Below are 12,895 nucleotides of genomic sequence, written 5' to 3'. Positions count from 1 at the left end.
ATTACGGTTAAAAAACATAATGTGTCAGATAACATTGACTAGGCCCACTAGTCTAGGTGCCCTGGCTTTTGCCTCTCACTTTGGTAGGCGATATACAGTATATTGGCTGGCATGGGGGTGCCTCACGTTCCGACAGGATGATTTGAAGCTTGCAGCTGTGGAAAAATATGTGAGGGCGGAAAATGCGTAAATGGAAAATCCATCATGCAACAACAATAATTGTTTCATCAGGCATGGCAGTGTGTCTGTTTGCATGCATGTGTGTGCATGCATTTGTGTTTGTTTACTTCTGTGTATGTTAAACAGTGCATGCGCATGCTGTGAATTCACATAAGTGAAAATCCAAGCTACCTGCAGAGTGTGGGGAATCTGGCTAATGGAAAATTATTTGTTTCACAAATAGAGTTAAAGCCAACAGGGGATACTGTTGTTCTGGATGGATCTGGAGAGAGAAATAGAGGCAGGAGTCAAAAACCAATGATTGGCAAAGAGTGTGATAAGAAGGAACATCATGAAAGAGTTAAAGAGACAGATTACTGGTGAAACAAGGCGTGATTTGGAGGGCCTGTCCTACTCAAGAGAACAAGGGATGAGGTCAGACGAGTCCTTGTAAGCTTGGCTACACTTGCACATATTTAAAGGTGACTAATTTTCTAATTTTCCAGTTGAGGACAAAAAGTTGTAATGGCCCTCTCTGGCTGAAGCCTGTGATCAAGTCCACTTTAGCCCCACATAATGCTCCACTCTATCTGTTCGACTGTTCTTAGTCAGCTTCTCTCTTAAAGGTCACACAGGAAACTGCTAACACACTAAAGGTCATGTTATCTCTAATAGGGGAGTGCATGTGATTAAGAAAAGCCAGAGTAGGGTGGAAATAAAGTAAGAAAAAGGAGAAAGGAGATTAATGTAGCTCGGCGTAAAATTCTTTTAGGAATACCTAACTCTTAATCAATGCTCTCATCCCAAATCAAATCAGCTGTTGGAGGGGTTCAACTTCCTGCTAAATCAATCAGAATCGTACATTACAATTATAGAAAGTAAAGAGAAAAATGTGACAAAATAAAAATGACTTGCAAACTATGTGTGACTCGGAGGAAGTCAAAAGTTAAAATGAATAAAGTACCAGCATGGCAAGTAGCATTTCAAAATCCAATTTCCCCCCTATTTTTCACATAAAGAAACAAAACCTGTCCATAGAGCCAATACACCACTAACTGACAAATTAAGAGGATTAAAGTGAAAAGTCAAATTCAAACAAACTTTGCTAGCTGTTGGAGGAACAACAGACCAACGAGTTCTCACAACAGCATTGCTCAGATGCCAACAGGCAGCACTGGACAGATGGTGAACGCTCTACAGGAAATTTAAAGAAAACCTCCTGAGTGTTAAGATATCCAGCGAGAGCACCCTAAGGTGAGCCTAAACAAGAGGAGAAGTGTGCGAAATTGTCTCATGGTGTCCATCAGACCTGGAGGAAAACCTTAAAATCCAGTCCTAATAATTTTATTACAAAACATATCATTAATAAGACCTTCCATGTCCCATGTAGCTATTTCAATTTTTTTTCTCATAGGTGCTTGATCCGATCTGCCACCACCAAGCTTAATATTTGTTTACATTTGGGCAACTAAGCTATTTGGTTAACGTTCTGGAAATATTGGCTTCATTTTTAAAAGCTGACCATTGGTAAGATACGGGATACAAATCTTCTGCCTTTGCTTCCAATGACCAATGATGTCAGGACGGTTTTATGGGCAGGGTTTGAGGGCAGCTCCGCCTCTGCCTGTCTCTAGTTGTCTCCGCTATCCCCCACCTACATTTACCAGCCAGGTGACTGTGCAAACCTGCTGTTCATCTGCTCATAAACTCTTCTGCCGTTTGCAGTTGCCAGACATCAACTACAATCAAGTTCTGTATATAAACCTCGTATCTACTCATCATCTTCACTTGATCGTTGTTTCAGGCACATTGGTGACTCCAATGCCACGCTCTCAGTGACAAATGTAGCGTTAGTTTACTTACCTGTATACGCTTGTCATTATTTTGTTGTTGTGTCTTACCCTCTTTGTGTTTGCTTTCCCTCAGTTTACCTTCCACCTTCCCGTCGTCTCCAGTCAGCTGGCTCGTCCATTCGGTTCCGTCCTCAAGGCTCCTCACTTCACCCTGTCTCTGCTTCAGTCTCCCTCTCATTGTTTCCTTGTCTCCCTGTGCCCCAGTGTCTCCTCCTCAGCTCCCTTTGTCTCCCCACGTCTCCCAGTGCTTCCCTCGCCAGCCTATACTGCCCTAGCCACTCTCCATTCCCCATGAGTATTATCCCTGTACTAACTGCCTTGGATTTGAGTCTGTTCTGTCTCCACAATTCTTTTATATAACACTGTGGTGATGATGATGATGATGATGATGATGATGATGATGATGCAGTTGAGTTAAGGGTCTACTCAGGATCTTAAATAGAGAGCACTTTCCGTTTTGGTTGGAATCAGACAGCATAATTGCAAACCATATTGCAGTAGCATTGCACTACCGTGCTCCTGAAACATACATGCTCGGAGAAAGAATTCAGATGAGACATAATAAATTGTTCCCTGGTAGCATTATTAACATGTGTGATGCACATGTGATGTTCAAGCCCGGCCTAATATTCAGACTAAATGCCAAATTTCACTTTTAAAATGTCATTGTGCCATTGCCATTGGTGCTGTCAAATACATAGACATCAGGTACTGCCATATCCCATGACTAGAATTAAAAGACAATATTATTTTCCTTGATAGTGTTAACAAGTGACAATGCTGGATTTTAGCTTACCAGCTGGCTAATTATCTGCAAAACAACATCATGAGAACAGACTAATCTTTGATTTGTTAACAACGGAATATAAAGCATAACAACATACTGTAGGTAAGTTTGCACTGCGAAATGAATATCACATGCTTGAGGAAAGAAAGGCAAAGGAACGCAGGAAGAAGTCAAAGCGGTGGACATTGCTAGTGGTAGAGACAGAATTTATCCAGAATGTGACTGGTTTGGTAAGATGTACCTAATCTTTGTGAAAAGAGGCAATAACAATTGAAAGGATAGTCAGAGATAGTCAGGGAGCTTGCCCCCTTTGACACAGTCTGTAGCCCGAAACATAAAAACTGAGATAAGAGCACGTCGATGAAGCAGTGAGGATGCTGGCTTTTATCAAAACCAATCCATACTCTTAATCTCGCATACTCACTGAGTTTCTGAGAACAATGTTGGCTCAACACCAGTCAGTTAAGTGATTATTAATGATGACAGCATGGGTGTGTTAGTGTTATTCAAACATGTGGCCAATGTCATTAGCCCACGGGAATGGCAGAGTAAAAGGATAGACTGTGATTTGAATTCAGTATTTGCATATGTTGATTGGTCGCTGATATTGACCTTATAAATATTGGCCAGATGCTATACCAATCCAATTTATTTGGGGTGTATAACTGCAATGTTTATAGTTAGATGCCCCCTTTCTCTACAATGTATCAAAAAGAAAAGAATTCTTCAAAAAAAGAAATCTTTCTTTGTCAACGTCATTCCAAAGTTTTCAATATAAATTGCATTTAGTCAGTCATAATTCCCGGGCCTCCTGCTGTCTTACTGTACAGAAATTAAAATTTGTTTTAATCTGGGGGACAAAAGAGCACTTGTATTGGATTAGTATTCAGTATAGGCAGATATCCTGAGTTGAGGTAATCTCGACTAGCTGTAATTGTTTTCCTGTCCATACTTGCCGCGAACATAGACCTTCCTACCACTACCCTTATCTCAGTAAGATCAGAGTCAACATTTCTAGACTACAGATCTCGGTCTGTGCAAAAATGCCTGACAAGTTCCAACGAAGCTAATATGCATTAAGATGCAGCTTCAGTCTGACAAATGAAGTGGATATCTACCAAAATTAATCTTTTAAGATCTAGAGACAGTGTTTTCTTGCTAAAAGTTAGCAGAGAGATACGTCCCGGTGGAGGTAAGTCAGAACACCCAATCTTTTTTACTTAATCAGACTGCGGAGGCCTCAATTGACCTTTAGAATCCACTTTCGCCCAGAAAGAGGACTGTGGATTTTATCTGTAAAAGTGAAGTTGTGTTTGGAGGGGACTGTTTCACAGCAGGTATGGAATGGAATGATTCCAGCGACCAATTACTGCCTAAATAAAACCACAAAAAAATGAAAATTGTGTTATGTTTTGGTCATGGATAAAACAAGTGAAGGTTGTAAAAGTGAAGTGGAAAACATTAAGCAAGCTTCAAACGAAAAGAAAAGGTCTACAATCTGCAATGACATTTGTTAACTATTTATAAATGCAAGGGAAAGTGCGCACAGACACACACACACACACACACACGTGAAAATACACAATTCCAGCTGCACGCTTATTGCCTAGTAACCCAAGAAGGTCTTTTTCTTTTGTTTCCAAGGGGGTAATTATTACCATGGAGGGTAGTTTTTAAGGAAAGTAAAGCTAGTACTTAAAATGCCTATTCTTCCATTGTTTAATACTAATAACACATTTCAGGGGTTGAAGTGAGCAGTTAAGGGAGGAAGGAAAGACACAGGAAGGAGGAAGGAGCAGAACAGAGAGGACAAATTGTGAGGAGAGGCTGAAATAGCTAAAGGAAATGAGTTTTTTTATCCTTTTATCCTTTCACTGGGCAAATTACAGTTAAAAAAAGGATTATCCGCATTTTATTTCAGTACCACACTTTCTCTTTCATCCTGAGCAGTTTCCTGAACATTAGTAAGAATAACATTTTAAAAACTAATTTCAGCAGGCTATACACCGTAAGCATCTCCACAGGTTAGCACCAGGTCTGTTAACTTCTACTTTTGGAAATAAAGTCAGCAGCAGCCAATCAAACAACCATGTTTTAAATTTGTATTTATTTAACCTTTATTCAACCATGTAGGCCATTGGGAACAGTTTCTCATTTGCAACGGTAACCTGGCCAAGAAAAGCACAAGCGGGCAGTACATTGTTAAAGGTAATGACAAAACTGAAGATAACTTTCAATCTAAAACAGTGTGTATATTCATAAAATTATGCAAATTATGCACAAACCACTTCTATACTGCTTGTGTTACTGTACTCTGCAGTACGTTATTAACTCTTTAATGTGTGACTGCAATGTGGAGGAAGAGAGAGAGAGATAGAGAGAGAGAGAGATGGGATAGAGGATAGAGGACTTGCAGAGGAAGAGAGTGGGGAAAGGGAAACAAAAAAAGACAAAGCTAGAGAAAGTCCATCAACATACTTATAAATGAGTCTCAGCCATTTACCCCACGCTGGGCTTCTCCAATTACTGACTGTGTTCAGGATGCAGATTGCAGATGGCAATTAAAGATGAACCGTGTGCACAGACACACACAGAAAGACGCACACACATGCACGTGCACCAACATTATGCTGGCATACACTCTCCCTAAGGCAGCAGTTCAGTGCAGATCTACTGATCTCCATAGCAACATTCACTGCTGTGGGCGATGGTGACATCACGAAGATTGAATGTCATGAAAAAGGAACAGTACTGCAAAAAAAAGGGGAACGGTAATAGAGGTGTTAGCTAAAGTGCTCCTAACAGTGCCCCTCGCTGCTGGATGGAGCCGTGGCCTCCAGCTGAGGGTCTTCTTTGGTTAATGAAGGAGAGACATATGTGCAGGGCCTCCGCTGGTCTCCAAATAGAAGAGGACGGATAGATCGGCTTATGTAACACGTTGAAAGATATAGAGCTACTGTAGATAGCGCTCTGGGGTTCAAATACTCAGAGTTGTCCCTCTCATCTCCTTTCTGTTTATCCTCCCTCATCCTCTATTTCTCTGCTCTGTCTCCTTATCTTTTTCTGTCTGTCAGCCTCCTCTCAACCCTCCCTTCTTGTCTCTCTTCACACCACTGACTGATCTCCCTCTCTTTCTGCTAACTCTTTTACCCCTCACTCAACACCAAAGCTCTGTGTGGCGTGGTGACTAACTCCATCGTCCAAATACAGCTACTCGCTTGCCGGAAAAAACAGAGATGAAAGTTCTGTCTTTTTTTCCTCTCTCTCCAACCTGCCTCTGTTTTTTTTGGTTGGCACTTGTTTTTCTTCATTTTTCTGTTACGTAAGACAGACAGAAGTGGAGCAAGCTTCAAAGTGAATGGCAAAGCCGCCTTTTCCCCTGCTCGCTTTGCTGTTCATGCATGTCATTCCAGTGCCAGCTCTCTCCCCCCTTTTCCCTCCATCTCTCTATCCTCCTCTTTCTTTCCTTACTTCTCCATCCTTTCTCCATCTTTTCTTACTACTGTACTATCTATCATGTTCTGCCTATTGGGGTCAATTACTGACTGTATATGTGGTCTCAACAGTATGTTAAGTTACTCACTTAGGTGATATGCCCTGACCTTGTAATGGCCACTTTGACCAAACAAAGGTGGCAGTGACCGGAGGAAGATAAACCGGCAGTTTCCGAAAGTCCCTCTGAAAAGGAAGCGGTTCTCATTATGTCTCCCTCTTCCTCCTGTCTGCCCTTGTTGTATAAAATGTTGAGTGAGGCAGGGATGAGTAGGGTGTTTCTACTCTTTGATTACCTGTCAGTGAGCCTGAGCATAAGAGTCAGACGAGGTAACCGCTACCATTTCCTAAATTATATCTCTTTAAAGAAATCCTTGGGCTTAAAAGGTCGAGAAACTTTTACCGGTGACTGATAGAACACAACTGCTCGGGATGGCCTGGATAATGGTTGTGTTATAAATAAATACACACACACACACACACACACACACGCACACGCACACGCACACACACACACACACACACACACACACACACACACACACACACACAAACACACAAACAAACACACACACACACCAAGGCACACATGCACAAACACATGATTGACTAAACTGAATATGCACTCTGACAGTAGGCATAAAGTTGAGTTCAGGCCAGATTGAGACAGAGCAGATGTGTTGCCCTTGTTGTGGGTGGACCTGACACACCAACAAAACAAAAAAAAAAGGTGCTGAAAAAAAACCACTCATGCGTCACCTCACATCACCTCAAGTCTTCTGGGTGGCACTTACACACAGCAAAGACTACAACAGACAATCTTGCCAACATGCATGTGCATTCTGCATGTGTGTGACAGGAAATAACAAGTCAGTAGTTTGTTTTCTACTTTTTTTTTAAATCACAGAAACACAAAACAAAGTATCCCCTTTCACGGCATTGAACCAAGTCTTGTAAGAGCCATATGTTCTTATATGATTGAAGTTTACGCAACAGTAGATTCTGTCTTTAAGTGCTAGAATACAGGTACAGATATCATTATTTATGACAGGTGATGGTGCCATGAGGGAGTTTTTAGTGCGCATAAGTAAAACATTTTAGGAACAACATAGTCTAACAACAACTCTGCTGTAGACTAAACCTTCAAATAAAACCTCATTATGTTTCCTTGCCTCCTGGACTTATGAGTGCATTGGTTAAATACACAGGAAAGTTGGATTGTATCAAATGAAACACAAGTCAAATCTTTGCACTGCGGTTGTGTGCTGCCAGTGGAAGAAATAAATGCAACATAACTATAAGGAGAAACCACACAATTAAAGGAAATCACTGATTCACTGGGCTGAGCAGCCAGTCAGACAGCTCTTTCTCAGTGACTGCCTCTGCTAGCGATTCAACATGCTGAATTGGCTTAACGGCTGCTGATAAGGTCTATAAAAACCAACAGTGCTGGACACACCGCTAAAACTGCAGCTGCTCAAAGAAAGCGGCTCACATCCGACGTCAGCCTGGTGCCTCACTGGAAAAATAATCAGGAGCCTGGTATTATTCAAGAATGGGTTCACACCTCCTCTTTCATCTTCTTACCGGCCTCACTGGCTGTGGTGAGTAATGTCAAGGTGGCAATAAACAATCAGCTGTATGTGATGCACAGCTGTGTGTTTTGTCTATCTTTATTGCCTGCTATGAGGTACTGTTTCTGTCTCTGCCTTTGTGTATTTTCTCATTCCCCTGCCTTGCTCCGTCTCCCGTCCTGTTAGGCATGTGTAGAGGCGCAGTTAGTTCATTTATCATACAGCAGGCTCCAGCTCTCAGGCCAAGACTCAATGATTAATGACGACCGTTCACACACTTAAACATTTAGCTTTGTTTCGCTGACACACTGGTTACCATACCGGCCAACAAGACTTACTTAACGCAGGGTCACTGTGTGGCTGAAACCAAATTGAATGACGACATTTCTTTTATCTCTATATCTGCAGTGTGACCTTTAAAAGCTGGATTTCTTTTTCGGTGTAAGAATGTAAATGTGTAATTTATCACAAGAAATTAACATATTATCCACACAGACATATAAATTTGGTAAAGTGCCTTGTAGCCGCTTTGTCCTGCCCTTAAAGATATACAGTAAATACATGTACTTGGTTAATTAAAAATCTTTTGCTAATAGATTTCATCTCATTACATGAGCAATGTGTTAAACAATTACAGGTGCAGATGGAAGAAATATTCTTGGTTTTCATGGATTCTCTGTAAGATTGCCATCCTTTCCATAAGCAATATCAACAATGATGTTATTGTCAACATCTCCCATTCTTAAACAACAGTCAGACACCGACACACACATTCATGCATGTCTGAGCTGAAAAAAAAAAAACATGACAGGCACTGTAAGAGATATGGCATTGGTGACGGAATAAAAAAGTGTGTGCGAATGTGTGTATGTGTGCATGAGTGTAACGTAGAGACAGAGAGAGAGCAAGAGAGAGAGGCAAAGAGTAATTTAATGAAGTGTCTCTGTGTTGACCTTTAGCAGCTCTCCGGAGCAATGTCAGTTTCAATTTCACCCTTTTCCAGGCCCCCCACCCCACGGGCTCCAGTGCCACCACACCGCGTGTACTGTCTTTACAGTATTAACGCCCCTGCGCTTTGTAACATACTGTAGACTAGTAGTCATAGCAACTTATCACAAAAGTAGGAAAAAAAAAACCTTTCATGTAAATGAAAAGCAGCAGCATTTCAACTGCTTCTAAGTGTCTCTGGCCAGACCAGAAATAGACATACTAATAGTCATTCCCTTTAAAATAGGTGGTGCTGGAAGCTTTGTGACATAGAGGTTGACAGGTAACATGTTATGTTTGTTGCTAACCATTTTTATTAAAAGAGACGTTCAGTATTTGTACTTTGACTATCATGGCAGCATTATTTTGGAGCAGTTTTTACTCATATTAAAGTAGTAGATATGAGAGTCTTCTCATTCCTGCCACCCATACTCTGCTATTGGGTCCTGCTCTCTGAAATTATTTATTCTAATTCCTTTCCACTAGAGTGCACCCATCTTCTGGCTTTGGGGGACAGTAAAATCCTCTATCAGTTACAATTATCCTACAGCTACCGAAAAATGAGCCACAAGCGTGTGTGACCTACCGACCCCAAGTGGTGCAGGGGCATGTGCAAGTACCTGTGTGTGTGTACATGACGAAGAGGGAGAGCAATCGAGACAAAAAGATTCTCAAAGTGCACTGCTACGTCAGCATTGAGTTGTATGTCTCACCTCTTCCTCTTGGACGATGAATTCATGACACATCATCCTAAGGGAATACTGTAAACATTATGTCAGTGAGTCTCTGAGTAAGCCTGTGTGTTTTAAAGTTGGAGCTTTGTGTAATATGTCACATATTGTAAGTGTGTGTGTGTTTCTGTGTGTTTGTATTCTCCCTCTGACGAAGCCCAACACACACAAAAAGACACCAATCCAAACACCCCTAGTATGAATCACCCTCCTGTTCTGTGGACTGCACCAACTCACCACTGGGGGACAGCACTAAATCTGGCAATAGAAGAACTGGTTGGCTACTAACAAAATTCAAACCATCCATCCCAACCTAGATTTTGTCTCTTTTGAAAACTAAAAATGTCAAATTGTCTGAACGTAACATTTGTGATCGAAAACAAGCCTGTTTTCAGTATTCGCACAGTCACACATCCCTGAGGACTCCTGAGGACCTGAAGCCTTGTAGATCTGTGATGATAGCAGCACAAACACACACACACACACACACACACACACACACACACACACACACACACACACACACACACACACACCAAGCTATTTGGTGGAAGTTTATGTGGTCCTCCTGAGTGATAGAATATGTAGCTGTGGGATTTTGGCCCTTCAGCTGAAAGAGACACAGTGGGCAGAGATATGCAAGGAGACCTTTGGAGAGCAAGGGAAGGGACACTCTGACAAGACCCCACTCATGCCTCTGTCTCCATTTCCCCATCATCCTTTTTCCTCAACACAACCAGTCCTCATGCTTTAAAACCACACTTGTTTCTCACATTCTTTTTGTCTTCTCCTCCCTGCATCATCCTCTTTGACTTTCAACCACATCCCTGCTGTGAGTTTATGTAACACATGTGTTTTATTTATGTATGTGTTTGTGTATGTTGTTGTGTAAAGCTGGCTGAGATGGCTGCTGTCTGAGATCTGCACTGGTTGCAGCAGCAGAGGAGATAAAGTGGGGCTGTGTTTCCCGGCAGTGTTGCAGATTTATCTCTGTGCTTACGGCTCTGATTTTACTGCCCATCCACAAGCATCCACTGGATCCCATCTCTCTCTCTCTCTCTCTCTCTCTCCCTCTGTATATCTCCCACTTGCCATAAGGGACCAGCCCCTCTCTGTGCACGCTCCGGCTACCATAAATCTGCCACGTTGCTCCATAAAGCTGCTTAGGGCATGACTCAACAAATATTAAGGAAGAGGAGAATAAATAAATAAAGCAGAATAGAAACTCTGGTCTGGAGGGAGAGACAACTTTTCTGCACACAAAATGGAGCCGGGCTGTAAAATATTTACCTTGGTGTCTCTGTGCTTTAGACACTCTTCTGGGAGTGTAGAAGCTCGCTGCAAAACATCACACATACGTTTTCTTTCTCTCCTCCTCTGCCTTGCTTATTATCTGTTCTGAAGGGCTATGGTAGTGTCAAGCCCTCTTGTACCATACCATTAGAGGGAACTGTGCTGGTTTTACACATGAAGGCCAGTTTAAACAAAGCGACACTATTTGGTTGCATTATGGGAAATGTAAGCTCAAGAGTGTTGACTGGAGCAAAAAGTCAGGATATCTCAACTTCGGCTGCACCAATTTAGACCAATTTCTTTTTTAAAGTGTATTACTGTAACTGCACTAAACCTTTAACACACAAAACACGTACGCACAAAGCATACATAAGAAAGAACTTACAGAGATGCTTTAAAAACCTGCAAGCATGATTCAAAGGATGATAAAAAGCTTTCCTCCAAATCCTAGTGATATCAAGACAAACAACACAAATAGCTGAAGGGTGCATTGTGCAACCTGTTCATGCATGGGTGTGAGTGTGCTGACATGTAAGGCCCTTGCTTGTCAGTTTATCAACAGAAGCAATTTTTCACTTCTGATCAGCCAAGCATGGAGGCATTTTAAGTCGTCTACCTGGATTCCAACAGCACCAGATAGAAGACAAAAGGTAACCTCTCAGTGAATCATTAGACTTTCTTTTATCTCTGTCTCCACCCTCCTCTCTTTCTGTCACACGCTCATCCAATCCTTCCTTGGTTTTCCAGACTTCGCAGTCTTGTCCGATTGGCTTCACCATAACAGACACACGAGAGCCATTCATAGAGCGGCAAGCACCATGTGGACAGCGGACTGTGCCCAGAAATCAAGCAATATGCTGTCACAGAAAACAAACAAACCCAACCACACGCATATATTTACTCATGCACGCATGCACACATGGTAGGCCCATCCTGACCCCACGTCAAAGAAGACAAACAACGGCGACTGAAAGCAGCCGCCTTTCCATGTGGTGAGCCAGCGTATGGAACCACAGCACCATATGGGCTTTTCATTGTTGACAAAACAGCCGTAGGGACATTGGCACCCACATTTGCATATGGAAAACAAGTTTACAATAGTTTTTTCTTTTGCTGTTTCACAAGCAAATAAAAGTGCCATCATCAATCTATGTTCGGCGCCTGGAGGCTCGTTGAAGAGGATTTGTAAAGTCATCCATTTTCTGTCATTTGGAAATAACACAGATAGTACTGACTGCAGCTGGAGGAAATCCCATGATGCTCTTACCTAGCTGCAGCTCCATGTTGCTAATCTTGTTTTCCGAGGGAAACAGGATCTTTGGCGGCTTGTCGGTCAAAGGAGCTGAAAAGGAGGGAAAGACAATTTCAATATAGTACGATACAAGGTAAAAATCAAGAAATATAGGCAAACTGATTGAGCCTTTTAATTTGGTTTGCAATATTTTTCTTTGCATCCCCCTCTGCCTTAGATATTTGTTAGCATTTGAACACAGAGCTCAGACAGAAGTTATCTTATACCACCTCTTCAAAATAAATAAGTGCTCATCCCCTGTCTGTCTGTTCTCATTCCTCTCTCTCCATCCCGACTGCCTCAGTGTCTTTGCGGACACATTGCTCTCTAGTGTCTATACACTTGGGTTCCATTTAGCTGACCTCCTTCTAATCATAAATTAATCACTGCTTTGCCAAGAACATGCCACCATTTAATCTGCATGAGTGTTAGGTATTTGAAGAGCCATCGTGAAGTGTGTGTATGTCTGTGTGAGAGGGAGCAGCTGATGCTCTAATGATGCTAATCATCCATACGGCGGATGTCAGACCTGCTGCTGAAGTCCTTCCTCTAGGGGAATGCCAGAACATGCAGTAGCTTTGTAGTTGTTAAGAGTGTTTGTGTGTTCTTTGCTTTTAGGGGTTAAGGGGTAGGAGAACAGAAAGAGGGTCCTGTACGTTCTGTACATGACTAAACAGGAACACCATAGGACACATGGAGGGGCTGTATCACACATGTTAGATCTCCCA

At 42.0% G+C, this 12,895-nt stretch overlaps 1 protein-coding gene across 4 annotated transcripts in view; it reads right to left on the bottom strand.

Moving 5' to 3' along the window:
• Positions 1-12,895, bottom strand: part of il1rapl1a (interleukin 1 receptor accessory protein-like 1a) — a 160,009-nt gene that overhangs the window by 33,278 nt on the left and 113,836 nt on the right. For all 4 annotated transcript variants that reach the window (XM_034885376.1, XM_034885375.1, XM_034885378.1 and 1 more), the window contains exon 6: positions 12,144-12,218. In XM_034885376.1, coding sequence (XP_034741267.1) covers positions 12,144-12,218 — 75 coding nt within the window. The remainder of the gene's footprint in view (positions 1-12,143; positions 12,219-12,895) is intronic.

Source organism: Etheostoma cragini, chromosome 11, assembly GCF_013103735.1.
Source record: "Etheostoma cragini isolate CJK2018 chromosome 11, CSU_Ecrag_1.0, whole genome shotgun sequence".
NCBI lineage: Eukaryota > Metazoa > Chordata > Actinopteri > Perciformes > Percidae > Etheostoma > Etheostoma cragini.
The sequence above is the reverse complement of the archived record's forward strand: the minus strand, read 5'-3'. Positions and strand labels throughout refer to the sequence as shown.